The sequence below is a fragment of the Macrobrachium rosenbergii genome, chromosome 25, assembly GCF_040412425.1.
Source record: "Macrobrachium rosenbergii isolate ZJJX-2024 chromosome 25, ASM4041242v1, whole genome shotgun sequence".
NCBI lineage: Eukaryota > Metazoa > Arthropoda > Malacostraca > Decapoda > Palaemonidae > Macrobrachium > Macrobrachium rosenbergii.
In genome coordinates, this window is record NC_089765.1 from 2,807,571 (window position 1) to 2,828,084 (window position 20,514).

Below are 20,514 nucleotides of genomic sequence, written 5' to 3' on the forward strand. Positions count from 1 at the left end.
TGCATGTCTGGCTTCAAGGAACTGTTACATAAAACATCAAAAGGTTAGTTGAGACACTTTCAATTCTCAAAAAAAAAAAATGTAATTGAATTAAAGAAGGGAAACAAACAAGGATTTATTTGTACGAGGACAACATCCTGTATTTAAACTAATGCTTCATGTGCAAACAGCACATCGTTTGGAACGCACAAGCACTTACTGTACTGTACATGTACAGTACAATGCATAAATTACTACATGGCATAGGTAGAAATTCGCATTAATGTACCTGTGCATATTCAGGGTAATGTGCAACTAAAATCGATCGAATAAAAGCTTGAATATCTCACCTTGATTATTTGATCTGTCAACCTCTGCACCAGCGTCTATGAGCGATTTGACTATATACATCCCGCCATTTCGTGCTGCCCAATGTAATGGACTGTTAGCTGAAAAGAAAAAAAAAAAGATTCCATTTTATACTGCAGAAGTAGTGCAATGTGACTAAACCGCTATCTGTACGATAAGCGAAACACGAAAATCAGTGAATTGTGGATATATATATATACTGCTCACAAACCGGAGTTTTCTACTCGGAGCAGAAAGTGAGGAAACACCAAATATGTCATTTGACTCATCGACAAGGCAACCAGAAGTATTCATCCTCTTTTCACATCTGAATTCACGTCTTCGTATTAAAAAGCAGGCATAGTTGTCTAATCAGGGGATGCATTTGCAAAACGAGATAATGTTATTGAGCTAACCCTCCTGAATCATGACAACCTTGCCTAGGGGACAGATGCGGTATATTTATCCTACTAACTGCTACGACAAAATGCTTTTGCCTTTTCTGTCTTCTTGTTACTTTGTCATGTCTGCGATTTCTATCTTCACCCCTCCCACTCATCCAGTTATCAAATACCTTTAATGGTACTCATGAGTGTTCATGGCAAGATGATAGATAAGTCTGCTTCCCTTGGAAGTTTCGTTAAACGATGAAACATTCCAATATACGACTACAGCTGATGCCTTTCTAGGAGAGAAAATCACTCACAAGTTTTACGTGTCATTTTAGGCGTCGTTCGGCAAGGGACCGACATAAATCGAGTCCATGAAAAGACAGCAAAATTGGTAAGCTTTCTTTTTGAAAGGCATAAAAATTTGACAGGAGTAAAAGAAACTTTGCAACCTTGTGAAACACGTCCCCATGTGCTCATTTCTAGCATATTTCACAGTGAAGGGAAAGTCGAATGAAATGTTAGCAATTTCTTCGCTGCTGGGTTGGGTAAAATTCGCTGGTATGTTAGGCGATAGGCACCTGCCCGGGAAAAACCTCAGGTACATAGTACTTGGGTTCCAGCTTCTTTTATGACCCATGCAGAGGAATTGCTAACGCCCTGGACTCTCACTTGAAAGACCAGGGTTGGTCTTGATGTGAGTCAGAAATTTATATGCATTTTTATATATATATATATATATATATATATATATATATATATATATATATATATATATATATGTTAGGATCTTTGGTTGTTCTATGGGCGGTACAGTAGTTACCTGTTTATTTATTTGGCTAATCCTCTCCCCTCCCCTCTTATTTTCACAGGATTGTTGACGTCTGTGGTGGCGTGGCGCCAACTTTTAGTCAGGTTCGGGCAGCAGAAGCGAACAGGTTGTTCTCTTGGGGAAGAGAACTTTTGAGTACCAGCAGCAGTTCGACTTTGAGGACGTTTCTTGGGCAGCCGATGTTTGGGCCCAGGCTGGAGCAGCGCACCAACGAAGATGGTTGTTTGTTGGCCGCAGGTGGAGACCCTGTCGGCAGTTTTGGCTCGGTGCAGTGGCCCGTGTCCTTTGTATTTTGGCGAGACGGCAGCAGGACGTCGTGATAATACGGCCTGTTGTCGTTAGTTGGTGGACTTCGCTGGAGATGGCTTTTTTTTTTGTATCGACTGCTGCTGGTACTTCTTTTTTTTATATAAAGTAATACTTCTTTATTTTTGTGTTTCGTGGCCCGGACCTGGCTCATTTTGTTATGGTTTTCTTTTTTATTTAAGATTATTAAGTTTAATATTAATAAATCTATTTTTATAACCATTTCCTGTATTTTTGTTATTCCTCCTTCTTTGTGTGTGCGAGCTGTCGATTAGCCAGAGCAGCCCCAATAGTTTTTCCATCTATAAAGATCCTGTGTTTTTTCTTAAGGGCCGAAAACCTCGGTTCTTAACATTGGCGACCGTGACAGGATTGGCTCTGCTCTGGTTGTCGGAGTTTTCACCACATTGGAGGAGGAGGTTGGTTATTTTGGAAAAAAAAAAAAAAATTGTAATTTTTTTTTTTTTCTGAGGAAGGTGTTAGGATCTTTGGTTGTTCTATGGGCGGTACAGTAGTTACCTGTTTATTTATTTGGCTAATCCTCTCCCCTCCCCTCTTATTTTCACAGGATTGTTGGCGTCTGTGGTGGCGTGGCGCCAACTTTTAGTCAGGTTCGGGCAGCAGTAGCGAACAGGTTGTTCTCTTGGGAAGAGAACTTTTGAGTACCAGCAGCAGTTCGACTTTGAGGACGTTTCTTGGGCAGCCGATGTTTGGGCCCAGGCTGGAGCAGCGCACCAACGAAGATGGTTGTTTGTTGGCCGCAGGTGGAGACCCTGTCGGCAGTTTTGGCTCGGGTGCAGTGGCCCGTGTCCTTTGTATTTTTGGCGAGACGGCAGCAGGACGTCGTGATAATACGACCTGTTGTCGTTAGTTGGTGGACTTCGCTGGAGATGGCTTTTTTTGTATCGACTGCTGCTGGTACTTCTTTTTTATATAAAGTAATACTGCTTTATTTTTGTGTTTATGCGCCCGGACCTGGCTCATTTTGTTATGGTTTTCTTTTTTTATTTAAGATTATTAAGTTTAATATTAATAAATCTATTTTTATAACCATTTCCTGTATTTTTGTTATTCCTCCTTCTTTGTGTGTGCGAGCTGTCGATTAGCCAGAGCAGCCCCAATAGTTTTTCCATCTATAAAGATCCTGTGTTTTTCTTAAGGGCCGAAAACCTCGGTTCTTAACAATATATATATATATATATATATATATATATATATATATATATATATATATATATATATATATATATATATATATATATATATATATGTGTGTGTGTGTGTGTGTGTGTGTGTGTGTGTGTGTGTGTGTGTGTGAGGATGAAATAATAAAGTAGCAACAATAAAGAACTCACCTGGAGCCTTAGGAAGATGGACACTAGCGTTAGCTGCCAGAAGCTCTTTTAATATCATGTTCTTTCTTTCGTCACTAGAATACCTCGTTGTGATAAGTTTTATCAGAGCCGTGTCCCCTATGATAAAGAAAACAAGAAATTTCCAGAAAATCTCCTACATATTATTAAAGATTTGTATTTCATTTTCAGTTAGATGTGTCCCACCTTCACCCCTCCCCCACTCATGCTATATCCTTGCTTACCAGTTGTGACAATGACTAAAATAATCACTGTGCTCTGGTGTCACAACCGTTTTAGATTAAATAATTCCTAATTTACCAATCCATTCCTGATCCAAGCATTCTAGTAAACATTTAAGGATAATGACGTTGCTCTGCCAGTTAGTTACAAAAGACATAATCTACCATTAAAAGTATCCTGTTTTTTCCAGTCATGTAAATGCAAACCGTTTTCTCCACTCAGTGTTATAGGAAGCAAAATCTCACCAAAGACGTCCATGTGATTAACATCAGCTCCTGCTTCGATGAGGTCAGTACTCGCAAGCTGTTGTTCAGCAACAGCAGCAATCAAAGGTGTTATACCTGCAAGCAAAAAACTAAAATGACAAAACTTACAGCTTTAAACTTCCGAATTTATCAAGTGGCAATTATCAATTATCAGCCAAGCGCCATAACGTATCATTGAAATATGTACCATCTTCAGCATTTTCACTTATGACAGATGGCATATATTACGCACAAACGTGAATTTACACAAAGGGGAACCGTGGAAGGCAATTGGCCGAAATGTTCCTTGGTATGATTTGGAAAGGGAAAATGTCGGCGGTTGTCTAACGATAGGTGACACATTCTTAGTTCCTCTCAACCAGAGGTAATGCTTGTTGTAATGCTTATATTTGTGTCAGGCATAAGGTCAACTGATAGAACTAGAGAATTGAACCTAGTAGGCCTATGAACCTTCAGTCAAATTTTCATTTAATCTTAGTAATTTGGGAATTCTTCTTATTTTTTGTTACGCTAGAGAAAACACTTAAACAATGAATACAAAAACAACTCATAAGCCAGAGGGCCTTTTCAGAAATGGGGAAAATGTGTCTCTTAAACATTCATTACAAGCTTAGTCCCAGTGAAGTCTGGATGAAAGAGAAGGGCTAAAAGCGTGATGTATAACTGGGCACTGTTGACAGAATAGTAAATGATTCCAAAAGAACACTAAATGACTTCCAAAACAGATGAGTTGTTGGTGGAAAAGCGCCCTCGCAGCCCTACATTCAAAGCCTTTTGTAAGGCATTAAGGATTTCTTACTCAAAAACGAATATAGTTATACAGCTCTGAATAAAATTAGTAGAAAATTTTCAGAACTTAGAGGCGGAAGAGAAATAAGTGATCGACACAAATAAGTCCTTAATTTCACATATTTTCAGTGAGAATGTCAGATGGATGTAGATACAAGGACACAATAGTATTACCTTGAAAGGGCAATTTATTAGAACAATGCATCAGTTGTTCTCATTGACGAAATCACTTAAATTTAAGCGCAAACTCTAGAAATCTCTTAGTCGCAGAATTCCCAGAGCTAAAGGTCAGAGCAACAGTTCCCTTGAGTAGAACGCAGACACAAATACCCCTTAGAACATTCAGACAAGCATGACCGGTACACAAGTGAAATGACACCAAGGTGCTTCTTGACATGACTTTGTCATGTATATGTTGTGGCTAATAAACCAGCTCATATCACAGAAATGCACGCTCAAGGTTTACTGATTGATTAATTATCCGCAGCCGTACTGCCAGCATTACTTACACTAAAAAAGGATGAACAATTATGCGTAAAAAATTTTTTTAAAATATATATATATCTAAAATATAGTCAATAAAAATCTATTCAGATACATGTTAGAACTCTGGGAGGAAGATTGAAATGAAGAACATTAAATTTTTTTTTTTATCAAAACAGAAATTTGTAAAAACAGAACATCAATATTTTTATTGAAATGAAAACATGGATTATAAATTAAACTTTTTGCAGAACATCCTCCGCAACAAATTTAAAAGTACCACTGTGACATTGTAATCTGTATTATTTCGAAGAACCCTGGCAAGGATGTGAACAGACTGGAAAGTCTGTCAACAACCACTGTGTAGGTGAACCCAGCAGAAACTCTACATTGTTAAAGCTGACTAGAGGGTGTCAGTGAACTTTTGAATATGACTGTGCGTGCTATACCCATCTCAAGCCTGAGGGGGATATCAATCACGAAGTTACTTACGACTGGGGCATTATATCTATAAATACCTCGTAGTCATGGGATTCAAGTAATCACCACTGAATGGCTGGTGGCCACTAGCCATTAAAAATCGGACAAGTTGGCACAATGCTATTTCCAGCCTGGGCATGTTATACCTCCAGGGGAACACTTGTTTTAATCTTTAATTTTTTACTGTAGTCACCTGTATATTAGGATATAATTCCAATAAATGGAGCAACATGGCAGTGATTTTTGTCTCTTCCATCAAAGTTCCACATTTGAAGATGAGACGAGATATAGAAAATCGGAAGTGTTGCCCTAACGGGTTCATGGTAAGTTGATATATTTCTCATTAAAAAGTTTTTTTTTTTAAGTAATAAATACCAAGAGCAATTTTTTTTTGCAACTAACCTCTATAATCCTGCCTGTTGATATCAGCATTGTTAGCAATTAAAGACTTGGTTATTTCAGAAGCACTTCTTGAAGCTGCTAGATGAAGAGGACTCCAGGCTGAAAGGTTAAATGGATGCGTGAGTAACAACAACGGCTCTTAAGTAAAGTTGGAAGAATAAGTTGATGGTCAAGAATTCAGAGGAAATAGAAAGAAATATCATAAAACCAATATGCACAAAACTTGAAGTTACATGGTCCACTTTAAATTTTACAAGAATATATTAAATTTGAATTGTTGCATCAACATGAAATAATCTTGTCAGACGAGCTTTAGAAATTACATGGCTCTGAAAGTTTACTCCTGATGGCTTAGAATTATTTTGAAACCATGACAATTCTGCAAAGTATACACGGTCAAAAGGAACCAGCAAAGTAAAACTATAGTTAGGAAAGTATTCAAGGAAATGTTTCAAAGTTCTGGAATACTTCTATTCCTTCACTGTTGATTTTCACCTCTATTTTACCATAACCAAATGGAATGGAGAACAGTAACTAGCACTATAGAATGCTAGAATACAGAATGAAAAGACACAAGACACATGCGTTCAAAACAATAACCTGAATGGGATGCTTCTCCGTTATTAATGGACCTAACCTAAGACTCCCCATCTTCATCCTGGTTATTCTAACCTGAGTGCCATTTTGGGACAAGATTTAAGCTCAATGAGTACGTGGCCTAAAACCATACCTTGTAAAAAAGACTTGGGTTCTAATTCTAAGAGATTGCTTTGGAGACAATTGAATTTTTCTGGGAGGCATAAGAATTCAGCTATTATTTCTATGGAACAAAGGGACTGAGGAAAGAAGTCATTTGTTACTGTCTGTGGAGCAAAGGAATTGGGGAAAGAAGTCAATTGTTACTGTCTGTGGAGCAAAGGGATTGGGGAAAGAAGTCATTTGTTCTGAAAGCTTAGTGCTAAACCTGACATGTTTCCTTGAGTGAATACTTAGTCTATGAAAATATGTTTGAGAAGAGGCAAGCCCTCACTAGAGTTGACAGTAATGCAACGTAATAGAAACTGTCCCTAATGCCAATCTATCAGCCCAAGCACATGCCCCATCTTGCATTGAAAAGAAACTTGACTTCTTGATTCTAGTAGGCAAAAGTTGATGCTGGCAAAAGGGTACTAATGGATGACTGTGACTCTCCCACTAAATCCTCAGCATTGCTACTGCTAAGGGGAAACCTTCAGAACAATCCTCATGTCTAGGTGAAGTGGCTTCATGCCTAGAAGGTCCTTGCCTACAAATGAGCCATAAAATACTCCTCTCACTACTGGAATGGTCTTAAGCAAAGAAGGAGGCTTCAAATGAACTCAGTGGTCATCACTGTGGCAGTCACAGTGCTGGCAGCTGGCAGAATCCTTGACAAAGTCCTTGATGGTGATCAGTACAACCTCTGAGGCAGATGACTGAGAAAGCACTGGCCCTTTCAGGTTCCCCATTCACAGCTGAGGGTGTACTCTGCTCATACTAGTAGTATAGAAACCACAGGGGAAGGTGAGAGTCACCTACAGGGAACAGGTGCAGGATATCTTCAAGTCCTTGCTGTGACACAGGAACTGTAACTGGAGTGGTCATTGGTTGAAGAACAGTCGGCAGAACTGGAACATGAAGCACGGCTGTAGGAAGTAGAGCAAAGGATTTGATTCCAGCAGGCAAATTAGGTCCTGCTGGTGGCTGCATTGCTGAAACTGTCTAACTGCTGTTAGATGGTATCTGTCATTGAGAAAAACAAGTATTCTTTCAAAAGAAAAAGAAGTCCTCAGGAACATGTATGTCCAATGAGCTTATGACAGGCAAACTGGGCAATGAGCAGACAGATCAGCTAGTGGGCAAGCCAAGAGCAGCGTAGCAGGCAGAGTCGAGTCAGAAGTCTGATTGTATGTGGGGAGTGAGCAGGTAGAGAAGTGAGTGGCATCAAGCAGGCAGGACAGCTGCTGCCCTGGTAACAAGCGGCTTCAAAAGTAAGGAAGCACGTGGGTCCACAGCAGCATTCTTCATTGGTCTTCATTTGTATATCCTTTTCTTCTCATAACACATCACTTGACCATTCACAAAATGTATAACTTGTGATTGAGGGTGTACACTTCATTTTCATTTAATTGCCTGAAGAACATAAAAGTCAAAGAACAACTTGATGTTTTGGAATTTCTTAGTCTCTGAAATGTCATCTTTGAGCTACTTTCCAAGCTCAAAACCTTTACCAGTTATCCTTCCTAAAACGGGAGTCTAAGCAAACCAAGATCAGGTTATGTCTGGACATTTTTTGTTCTGTCTTTTTTTTTATTTTTCATATGTTTCTAGTTCATTATATGAGATTTAGCTTTTATTTGGTCTACAGTAAGGAGACTTAGAACAGCCATGCGCTGGTGTCAACAGTTAAAAAGAAAGACTTGCTTGTCACTAAACAGAGACTATCAAGCTTCTCATGTCTGCCATGGAGCTACAATATTGGCTGTACTAGGGCTTATTCCTAGATCTATAGAATGCTCCTGATGGCTTGAGGGTCCATTTATATCAGATCCATCATTGGGAGTAGAGTTTGAAGCTATCGCCTACCTTGATACTTAGATTCTATGGGCGAGGAAACATGCATTATGTCTTTCTCCTCCATGGTTTAAGAGCAATCAAAATTTGAAATCAAAGCCATGCAGTTGTCATCCCAAATCAATGAGGACACTGGTAGAAATACAAGTTGATTCTATATGGCTGTTCTTTGAGGGCTCAACTGAACAGCAAGGTGCTGGGAGTTTGAGAGTATGGAACAAACAAACATAATAGACCCAGTCCAAAACCCTGGCTGCTTTCATGTCATCTATTTCAGAATGTTTGGTCAGATGAACACTATCCCTCGATGAATCAAGGCATACATTCTTAGCTGTCATTAAAGGAACCACTACAATAAATAATGCCTTAGGAGTAACATTGTCTTCGGAATTACAGGAGTCCTGGGCACAGCAGGCTCAAATTCCCTGATTTCCTGTCTGAAAAGTTCATTAATATTTGCAGATCAGCTGGTATGCATGTACACATGTTTTTTTTCTGTACACAGATACAAGTGGGAGAGAAAGGGGTGAATTGAAAAACCTCCGTGATTTTGCATATGAAGTATACTGTAGTATGAACAAAGTTTCACTTCATTTCATTCAAAAGATCAGAGCCATAACTACAGAGTTATCAGCAAAACAAATTAGAAAACCTCCATCTTGTAAAAGAGAAGCCTTGACTAAGTTTAAAGTTGTCTTTAATGCATGCCACAATAAGTATATAATAAATAGTTTAAAAAATATGTTAAAACCTTTACTAACAGTTTTCACTTATTTTTATTAAAGCTAATGTGAGCTATTCTGTCTTTTCGTTTGCATGAGATTTGATAGACACGTTAAAAACCACATAACCTACCTGGAGCTGCAGGGAGTTCTATGTTAGCTCCTGCTGATACAAGTGCCTCGTGATTTTGAAACGATGCCCGGTTTTTGATGTTATAGATCATTGCAGTATTGCCTGAAAGTGGTGAAATAAAATGGAACTCAACTAAAGGTGAATGATGATTTGAAATATAAAAAAGGAATTTTACGATATCCAGTTTTCACTAACCACTGCAAGGTGAAAAGTAGGACTTCTTATACAGAGAAACAAAGCACTTTCAATCTTTGCCTTGTTTTTTTTTTTTTTTTTTTTTTTAATATCGACAAAGATATCTCTATTCTGAATGCTCATATATTTTCTATTTCATAAAAATCCAGTAAGTTTGTTCAGCTCATTGTAATTCATAGTCAAGAAGAATCAAGATTTGACTTGTGGAAAAAATTTTATGTATTCGTGTGAGGTTCAAGCCATCGTTTTACTAGTCCCCATCGTTTTTGTATGGAAGGATTTCCAACTAAAATGTTACCATATATATATATATATATATATATATATATATATATATATATATATATATATATATATATATATATATATATATATATATATATATATATATATATATATATATATATATATATATATATATATATATATATATATATATATATATATATATGTGTGTGTATGTATATATATATATATATATATATATATATATATATATATATATATATATATATATATATATATATATATATATAAATATACATGATATATATAATATATTATGTGTGTATGTATGTATAATACACTAGTAATTTCCCCTAATAAGGGGTGACTCCCAAAATATACAATAGTCAGCACCACTTTCAAGCTAACTGGTGAACTATGGATGAACAACCTGTGATGCTTTTCTCACAACGAAACTGATTTATCTCTTCAACTACTTTAACATTTTCTGACTTTCAGTTTTTCTCTCGCATTGAGCACTGCACAAATAATTCATCCTTGAGAGTTTAAATTCGACATCTACAATTCAATTCTATAAAGGCGAGTTGGCTCAACAATCCCTTCGCTTAATCCTACCAAGTATTTTGCACACACCTTACTACCTTCTTTGCTTCAGCCATTCTGTGACTCAGCTCTCTTTTGATCAAAATCCAACTTCTCCTCCCTAGATATTAGGTTTTTCACTGGTGCCTGACAACTTTCCAGGAGCAGATCAGGGATTATATGGTTAACCATTCAGTCAAACAATGAAGTGATGCATACCTGGAGAACTGAGGGACATTTCACCGACTCTGTGCTTCAGCTATCGGTCTTCTTCTGAGCACAGTTCAGAGGCACCTTACTCTTTTGACTGCTTTGTTCTAGCATGAAATCTTGTAAATTCTAAGCAGTGAGAGTCAGATGAGGTTCCTTGGCCGTCGTTTCCATAGCTTAATTTCCAAGTGGTTCACGCCTTCAGGGGTCCCTTCTTTCTCTCTCTCTCTCTCACACATACACACACACACACACACACAGCACCACACACCTTCATCTAACATGAAATTATGTAGTAATGACCTTTCTTCCAAAAGAGACACTTAGATGGGTGACACTACTGTGCAACCCTGGGAGGATCCTGAGACCTGCTGTCTGAATTTTATTGTCTTAAGATCTGGTCTAAGACTTGTTGGTAACTCCTCAAAATAATTCTTTTTACATGACAATATGATCCCAACCAGATACCCGCTTTCTAATCGAACAGCCTTCCTGCCCCGTTAGATATTCAGCTACATTATGACTGTAGGCTGTATTTCGTATGAATATACAGAAAGTTTAAAAACTAGTTTTTGGCTTCGTAGATCTAGAACACTACATCATATCGAAGTGACAGACTGGGGTTGACCTCTCTGCCCCTGAATGAACTCGTCCATAATCATGGTAAAATTTCAGTTAATTGTTCCTTCACATCAGAGTACTTGGGTCTAGTAAGCCAGCATTTACAGAATAAGACACTAGTCTATTAAAATTTTTGTTTTCACAAAATCGTTTAAAAAAATTTTTTCTTTTAACACGAGAGACTGGATAACTTTTTATATTAAAAGCTGCCATTAAACTGGTACTGTTTTCAACCAGTGTTGTAAACCGTATGTTTTAATACCCAGTGTATACGTCCGTACAAATTTACGAAAGTTATGTAATAAAATACAATGAAAATCTACGTGCTTAATTTTACGTTTGCAACGATGGTTCTGGAGTAATAAACTCGCCGTTTAGATATGTTTATCCTGCCTCTTTCAGCACTGGCTCCTCCTATACAGGTACGCAAAATGAAGGTACTACCCCGGTCTGAAGCTCGAGTCATTTTGAATGGTACGAACGCACTAGTTTATAGAACTGCTTATCTTTAGATTTCTTTAGTTACTTGCCTTTATAATCCTGCTGATTAACATCTGCTCCTGCGTCAGCCAAGATATCCAATACAGTGTGGCCCCTCTCAGCTGCAACCATCATTGGTGTTTTACCTGTAATGTAATAAAAAAAAAAAATAAGTGTATATATAGATATGCAAATCATATTTTTGATCTGTTTTGGTTAATGAGACCCAGAAGGTACATTTTTTGAAGCACTGTCCTTTAGCCTTCAGAGGTGCCTCATGATTTCACTTTTAAAGACAGAGCTTTGTTCTAATCAAGGCCACCGAAAATAGATCTATCTTTCGGTCGTCTCGGTATCCTATATCGTTGCCAGATGCACGATTATGGCTAATTCTAACCTCAAATAGAATAAAAACTACTGAGGCTAGAGGGCTGTAATTTGTTATGTTTGATGATTGGAGGGTGGATGATCAACATACCATTTTGCAGCCATCTAGCCTCAGTAGTTTTTAAGTTCTGAGGGCGGACAGAAAAAAAAGTGCGGACAGAATAAAGTGCGGACGGACAGACAAAGCCGGCACAATAGTTTTCTTTTACAGAAAACTAAAAACTATTGTGATGAATGTTAAAACTACAAAAGTACAAAAGAGATCATGATAATTTTTGAAGCAATTTTCCCTATTGATGGGAAATTACGCAATGCTTGCAGCAAACTCATTTTGTAATTCTTGAAGTAACCGTCACGAGAAATCTCTGGCACCAAACACTCATTAGCATAGCAATAGAAAACAAGAAAAAAGTTTCTTCAGGGCAATCGAGTTGCCTGTACAGTATATAATGCTGTATGAAACTTTCAGCTATGTCCCATGAAACTCTTAGCCACGGCCCATGAAACTCGGCCACGGTCCGGTGATGGCCTCAGCTACTGCCCATGAAACTCTTAGCAGCGGCCCATGGAACTCAGCCACGGTCCGGTGGTGGCCTGTGTTGTTGGTACTTATTGCGGTGCCAGAAGTACGATCACGGCTAACTTTAACCTTAAATAAAATAAAAGCTACTGAGGCTAAAGTGCTGCAATTTGGTATTTTTGATGACTGGAGGGTGGATGATCAACATACCAATTTGCAGCCCTCTAGCCTCAGTAGTTTCTAAGATCTGAGGGCGGACAGACAAAGTGCGGACGGACAGCCAAATGGTTTTCTTTAACAGAAAACTAAAACTAGGAAGAAAATACCCTTCAGTTTCACATGTAACAGTCTTCCATTTTTATCATGGCTTACTCAGAGGAAGCCGGCTAAGCCATATTATAATGCTGACTTTCATAAATATTCGCTTAAAGAAACATAACTCACCATCATTGTCAGTCCTGTTAACATTGGCCCCGGCATCAATTAACTTTTTCACAATATAGGTCAGTCCTACGTCAGACGCAGCCAAATGCAAAGGTCCCCACACTGATGAAAGAAATACAATATTGTTAAGCAACATACTTCAGCTAGTCTTGAATTTAATGAGCTACGTTTCGCATTGCGAAATATCACAGAAAACATTACTGATACTATAGCATCTTCATTATACCAATCACTATTATCAATGTTTCAGTGATAAGAGAGAACTAGAACTCACGTGGAGGCGCTGGGACGTCTGGATTTGCATTTGCATTTAATAAAACATCACACATCACATTCTTTGAGTCAACGTTGCTGTTTGCATATGGGTTTATCACTTTCATTAATGCAGTATATCCTGGAGAATTAAGTTAGAATTCAGTCCTACCAAATTCCAAAAGATAAACATTGGTTGCAATGTTGGAATGTTTTCACCTAAAGTTGGGTTTATTACTCTCATTAATGCAGTATATCCTGGCGAATTAAGTTAGAATTCAGTCCTACCAAATTCCAAAAGATAAACATTGGTTGCAATGTTGGAAAATTTTCACCTAAAGTTGGGTTTATCACTCTCATTAATGCAGTATATCCTGGAGAATTAAGTTAGAATTCAGTCCTACCAAATTCCAAAAGATAAACATTGGTTGCAATGTTGCAAAGTTTTCACCTAAAGTTGGGTTTATCACTCTCATTAATGCAGTATATCCTGGAGAATTAAGTTAGAATTCAGTCCTACCAAATTCCAAAAGATAAACATTGGTTGCAATGTTGCAAAGTTTTCACCTAAAGTTGGGTTTATCACTCTCATTAATGCAGTATATCCTGGCGAATTAAGTTAGAATTCATTCTACCAAATTCCAAAGATAAACATTGGTTGCAATGTTGCAAAAGTTTTCACCTAAAGTTGGGTTTATCACTCACATTAATGCAGTATATCCTGGCGAATTAAGTTAGAATTCAGTCCTACCAAATTCCAAAAGATAAACATTGGTTGCAATGTTGGAAAGTTTTCACCTAAAGTTGGGTTTATCACTCTCATTAATGCAGTATATCCTGGCGAATTAAGTTAGAATTCAGTCCTACCAAATTCCAAAAAATTAACATTGATTGCAATGTTGGAAAGTTTTCACCTAAAGTTGGGTTTATCACTCTCATTAATGCAGTATATCCTGGCGAATTAAGTTAGAATTCAGTCCTACCAAATTCCAAAAGATAAACATTGGTTGCAATGTTGGAAAATTTTCACCTAAAGTTGGGTTTATCACTCTCATTAATGCAGTATATCCTGGAGAATTAAGTTAGAATTCAGTCCTACCAAATTCCAAAAGATAAACATTGGTTGCAATGTTGGAAACTTTTCACCTAAAGTTGGGTTTATCACTCTCATTAATGCAGTATATCCTGGCGAATTAAGTTAGAATTCATTCCTACCAAATTCCAAAAGATAAACATTGGTTGCAATGTTGGAAAGTTTTCACCTAAAGTTGGGTTTATCACTCACATTAATGCAGTATATCCGGGAGAATTAAGCTAGAATTCAGTCCTACCAAATTCCAAAAGATAAACATTGGTTGCAATGTTGGAAACTTTTTCACCTAAAGTTGGGTTTATCACTCTCATTAATGCAGTATATCCTGGCGAATTAAGTTAGAATTCAGTCCTACCAAATTCCAAAAGATAAACATTGGTTGCAATGTTGGAAACTTTTTCACCTAAAGTTGGGTTTATCACTCTCATTAATGCAGTATATCCTGGCGAATTAAGTTAGAATTCAGTCCTACCAAATTCCAAAAAAGATAAACATTGGTTGCAATGTTGGAAAGTTTTCACCTAAAGTTGGGTTTATCACTCTCATTAATGCAGTATATCCTGGCGAATTAAGTTAGAATTCAGTCCTACCAAATTCCAAAAAAATTAACATTGATTGCAATGTTGGAAAGTTTTCACCTAAAGTTGGGTTTATCACTCTCATTAATGCAGTATATCCTGGCGAATTAAGTTAGAATTCAGTCCTACCAAATTCCAAAAGATAAACATTGGTTGCAATGTTGGAAAATTTTCACCTAAAGTTGGGTTTATCACTCTCATTAATGCAGTATATCCTGGAGAATTAAGTTAGAATTCAGTCCTACCAAATTCCAAAAGATAAACATTGGTTGCAATGTTGGAAACTTTTCACCTAAAGTTGGGTTTATCACTCTCATTAATGCAGTATATCCTGGCGAATTAAGTTAGAATTCATTCCTACCAAATTCCAAAAGATAAACATTGGTTGCAATGTTGGAAAGTTTTCACCTAAAGTTGGGTTTATCACTCACATTAATGCAGTATATCCGGGAGAATTAAGCTAGAATTCAGTCCTACCAAATTCCAAAAGATAAACATTGGTTGCAATGTTGGAAACTTTTTCACCTAAAGTTGGGTTTATCACTTTCATTAATGCAGTATATCCTGGCGAATTAAGTTAGAATTCAGTCCTACCAAATTCCAAAAGATAAACATTGGTTGCAATGTTGGAAACTTTTTCACCTAAAGTTGGGTTTATCACTCTCATTAATGCGGTAGATCATGGAGAATTAAGTTAGAATTCAGTCCTACCAAATTCCAAAAGATAAACATTGGTTGCAATGTTGAAAAGTTTTCACCTAAAGTTGGGTTTATCACTCTCATTAATGCAGTATATCCTGGAGAATTAAGTTAGAATTCAGTCCTACCAAATTCCAAAAGATAAACATTGGTTGCAATGTTGGAAACTTTTTCACCTAAAGTTGGGTTTATCACTCTCATTAATGCAGTATATCCTGGAGAATTAAGTTAGAATTCAGTCCTACCAAATTCCAAAAGATAAACATTGGTTGCAATGTTGGAAAGTTTTCACCTAAAGTTGGGTTTATCACTCTCATTAATGCAGTATATCCTGGCGAATTAAGCTAGAATTCAGTCCTACCAAATTCCAAAAGACAAACATTGGTTGCAATGTTGGAAACTTTTCACCTAAAGTTGGGTTTATCACTCTCATTAATGCAGTATATCCTGGCGAATTAAGTTAGAATTCAGTCCTACCAAATTCCAAAAGATAAACATTGGTTGCAATGTTGGAAACTTTTCCACCTAAAGTTACAACTTTAGTATAACCACATCACAGACTTTGCTGTCCCGGGTATTTAAAGATGCAATCATGTATCATATAACGTTCAGATTATTTTCATGTTTAGACCACAAAAAAAATTATAGTCAGAATTGGTTGCTTTTTAATTTTGCAACAGTGAAGTGATTTGTGATAATTTGATCAAACTTAGTGACTTTTAAGATGGGTCACCCCTTGCATAGAATCTCTGAAGTGAAATGTAAAATAATCCTTTCACATTCCGAGGGAAAATTTACTGTAGATATTTAAGACTTAAATTTTAAATATAGCTGGCTAAAGATAGGGAATGGCATTCTAATAAACAAATACCATTCACAAACCAAAAAAAAAAAAAACCACAAAGCCTTTTGTGGGTAACTGGGGTTAAATTTCCTTGCACAATATACAGTTTACTAAAGTGGGGAGTTGGTCAGGTATAAACATGTTATGATACTCTGGAGAGAAGCATTTAATATTTTAGATATTTTTCTATTAAAAAAACAGACCATACAGTTATGATATATGGGTATGGAAAAAAAAAATACATGTGTTTGTGAACAAACATTGGAAAAAATTAGTCAGAAAAGAAACCTCTGGCTGAATAAATTCAGCATGAAAGATGCAAGGTCACTAAAAGCCAAATTTGCACCGGTGGCAAAGCAAAGTCCCGGAAAACATACTCACAAAGCTCACGCCAGAGTGTCTAAGTGAGACATTTCAGAGCATTATGAAAATGAAGCATTCCAAAGTTCATTGCTACTTGTGAAAAATATTGTGATTCATCAGTAACACAAATCTCCAGATATGATATTCATAAATTGTAGATGACAAATAAGCTTCAGTAGATGTTTCTCAAGACTAAGCTTGGAAAGGCTTCCAATGGCTGCACTGAAGATCTAGTGTCACCTTAATCATCAAATTGTCATGGTGCGACCATTTCTTTTCAGTCCGAGTTAAACAGATGTTCCAGGACGGATTCTTCTCACACCTTGCTTGGTTGAACAGAACCCATTCTTAATTTCTCCTCAGAATTGGATGAGAAAAGTGCCATTCATCATTTCTATAAGGACTTAGCGACAGTTTCCAAAAGTTATTAGTTTTATTGCCTATATAAACAAAGGTTTGAGGGATTATTCATCTTGAAACCCATCCATCCCCTCCCCCCCCCCAGAAAGTTAGAATGGTTGTCCAGACTCTTTAAAGAAATGGTTAAGCATAATTCAACGAGTTAATCACCACAAGAACTGTCTACACGAAAAGGCTTCATACCTGTTCCTTTTATACCCAAATGAACAAAGATGGAAGTCAAAGCAAGCATACTGTAAGGGAATACAAAACCATGAAACTAAGGTCGAGAAAAAAAAATTGTATTAGGAAAAAATATTAATACAAAAAATTTAGCTTTTAGGAAACCAAAGAGGAAAATATATGAACCATGCAGCCAGTTGCTGCATTCGCTGGTGTCTTTTGCTTTGCTAGGGCTTAAGCTAAGGGCCCACCGAATCCGTCGCGTGTGTCCAACACGGCTAAGCGTTTTGTGCGTCTCGATCAACTGCCACAATTCAAATACGAGTGGCCCCACACGGCGCATGCCCGTGGGTGGCGTCAGGTGCATTACCGGACTGTGCAAGGAACAAAACGTTTTGTTTTTAGCCGCAGTTGGACGTGCGTCTCCGAGCCAGACACCATCTCCCATCTTGCTCCACTCAAACGTAGACCTACAACAATCTGCATTTGAACCACCTGCCCAACTTTGCGTTATAATCAGATGTGATGATTTGTGGTTATGATAGTTATCAAGTAGTTTTTTTATTATATATTCTAATGGATACAATTATGTAAATACCTTTGTTTCATAAGTTACTGTATCTAATGTTCAGATCACACACAATCAACACATCTGAATTTTTTTTATTTAATAAAATAAAGTGCAACTTTAAAAATTTCGAAATCAGTAATCCTTACCTCAGAGTTACTACAAGTCTCTCTTCCGTTGATATTGATCTTCCGTAATTGTTATCAAATTTTGATATTCGAGATATAATGCCCTCGTGAATTAAGTCAAAGGTTTTCGGCGACATCCGACAATGTTCAAAAAATTTGTCAAGATGCTGTCGTAACTTATGAAAGAGTGTTGCATATTCTCCACTCTTTCCTCGTTCTAAATTTATGTCATGAGTCCAGATTTTCCTATTGTTCAACACTTCTGATTCGGTTGACAGCAATGAGTCTTGGAGCCAAAACTCTCACGCTCCCTCTATGACCGCAAGTGCCGCTGAACTGTCCGTCTTGAAATCGTCCCTCGTTTGCCTGCTTGGGCCACACACGCATTAAACTCAGTTAAATCAGTTTTTTTTTACCGAGGCACATTAGCGCTCACTCGCATGGGTGCCCTTTTAGCTCGGAAAAGTTTCCTACTAGCTGATTGGTTGCAAGTATTTTGTCCGAATAGCATCATTGTTTTCAAATAATTACCAAGTAATGTGAATCGAAACTTATTTACTAACCTAAATTTCTCCATCAGATATATGTTTTGTCAATAAATAATGTTAACGAATAACAAGATTATAAAGTATTGCGATGGTAAGTCTAAATTTAATAACAACACCCGCCCAAGTCAACGACAGGAGCTCGTTTTCGGATGCACGCAGCATAAATTTTTTACTTTTCACATATTTTAACACCAATTGGGATAAATTACACTAAGCACAAGAAAAACATGTTATTATAAACTTTCTTTGAATACCAGAATCTACTAAAAACACGGAATTAATAAAACTCGCTATTGGTGAAAACTTCCGGGAGGTAAAAGGAACAGCCTGTGGACTTAGATAAAATTACCTAGATAGGTAGGCCTAGTTATTCATATGATATCCACATGCCAGCAAATGTTGATGGGCAAGAAAACTTTTCAGATACATATAATCTTTTATAGGCTTTTGTGCTGAAGCCTTTTGTTACATCATTATGATAAATATGATGGTAAATATGAAGAGGCTATTTTTTTTTACATAATAATAATGTACTTCCCTTATTATGGCTTTATTTCTTGCACACATTTCAAACTAGGCTAGCCTATGTCTATGTGTCTTACATCATTTTTTGACAATTGCAATAAATTTTGCTTAACTCTTTAGGGCAAGGAGTAATAGTAAACAGTAGCTGATGCTTGATATACGTTAGGCTAGGTGCATGCAGGCCTATGATGTAAGTCCGTATAGAAAGGGTTTTCAGATTTTGTCGTAAAGGTATAGATTCTATTAATAGCACTATTTTCAGTTTGAGGATACTGTAGTATTCCATAAATTGCATAAAAATCACAATTAAACGAATTCATAATTTCACCTAGTTACAACCGCGATGCCCCTCCCTCCCCCTTCCATCCCCGCCTCTGTGTTTGACAGTAGACACTTATAGCCTACTAATCCTTAAAATGTATATGTATATAGTACATTTTCCACTCAGTCACATATTCTTTTACTTCTCAAAATATCCGCAGAAACTCGTGTTAACCTTACATGTGTCCTGAGCAGAACGCAAAATAAGAAAATAAAAAGTTTTCTTATCTCGCATTGTCTGCTGTAACTTACATGAACGAGTAAACTGTTAATTTCTGCGAAATATATTTTTATTAGTATGCACCTACAAAAAGAAGCAAAGAAACTATTTAATTGCAGATATAGTCATTAAAGTAATCTCAATAACATAACACTGATTTCAACACTTACATAAATCAGGAAAAAGCTGGGATAGTTTTCCCGCCAGGCCGCCACAGGCTGTTCTTTTACCTCCCCGGAAGTTTTCACCAATAGCGAGTTTTATTAATTCCATGTTTTTAGAAGATTCTGGTATTCAAAGAAAGTTTATAATAACATGTTTTTCCTATGCTTAGTGTAATTTATTCCAGTTGGTGTTAAAATATGTGAAAAGTAAAAAAAATTATGCAGCGTGCATCCGAAAAAAACTGTCGTTGACTTGGGCGGGTGTTGTTAGTAAATTTAGACTTACCTTCACAATACTTTATAATCTCTTTATTCGTTAACATTATTTATTGACAAAACATATATCTGAGGGAGAAATTTATGTTAGTAAATAAGTTTCGATTCACATTACTTGGTAATTATTTAAAAACAATGATGCTATTCGGACAAAATACTTGCAACCAATCAGCTAGCACGAAACTTTTCCGAGCTAAAAGGGCACCCCTGCGAGTGAGTGCGAATGCACCTCGGTAAAAAAGAAAAAAAAAAAAAACTGAGTATAGACGGACGAAGCTGTTTTGGCAGTACTGGACGAACGCGACAGATTCGATGGAGCCTTAGCCTTACGTTTGTCACCTGTGTGCATGTT

General features: G+C 37.0%; 1 protein-coding gene across 5 annotated transcripts in view; it reads right to left on the bottom strand.

The window, feature by feature from the left end:
- LOC136852277 (ankyrin repeat domain-containing protein 50-like) overlaps positions 1-20,514 on the bottom strand; it is a 99,425-nt gene that overhangs the window by 52,573 nt on the left and 26,338 nt on the right. For all 5 annotated transcript variants that reach the window (XM_067126763.1, XM_067126761.1, XM_067126760.1 and 2 more), the window contains exons 8-15: positions 13,276-13,395; positions 13,002-13,103; positions 11,701-11,796; positions 9,317-9,418; positions 5,870-5,968; positions 3,695-3,790; positions 3,210-3,326; positions 330-428 (exon numbers count right to left, since the gene is read on the bottom strand). In XM_067126763.1, coding sequence (XP_066982864.1) covers positions 330-428; positions 3,210-3,326; positions 3,695-3,790; positions 5,870-5,968; positions 9,317-9,418; positions 11,701-11,796; positions 13,002-13,103; positions 13,276-13,395 — 831 coding nt within the window. The remainder of the gene's footprint in view (positions 1-329; positions 429-3,209; positions 3,327-3,694; positions 3,791-5,869; positions 5,969-9,316; positions 9,419-11,700; positions 11,797-13,001; positions 13,104-13,275; positions 13,396-20,514) is intronic.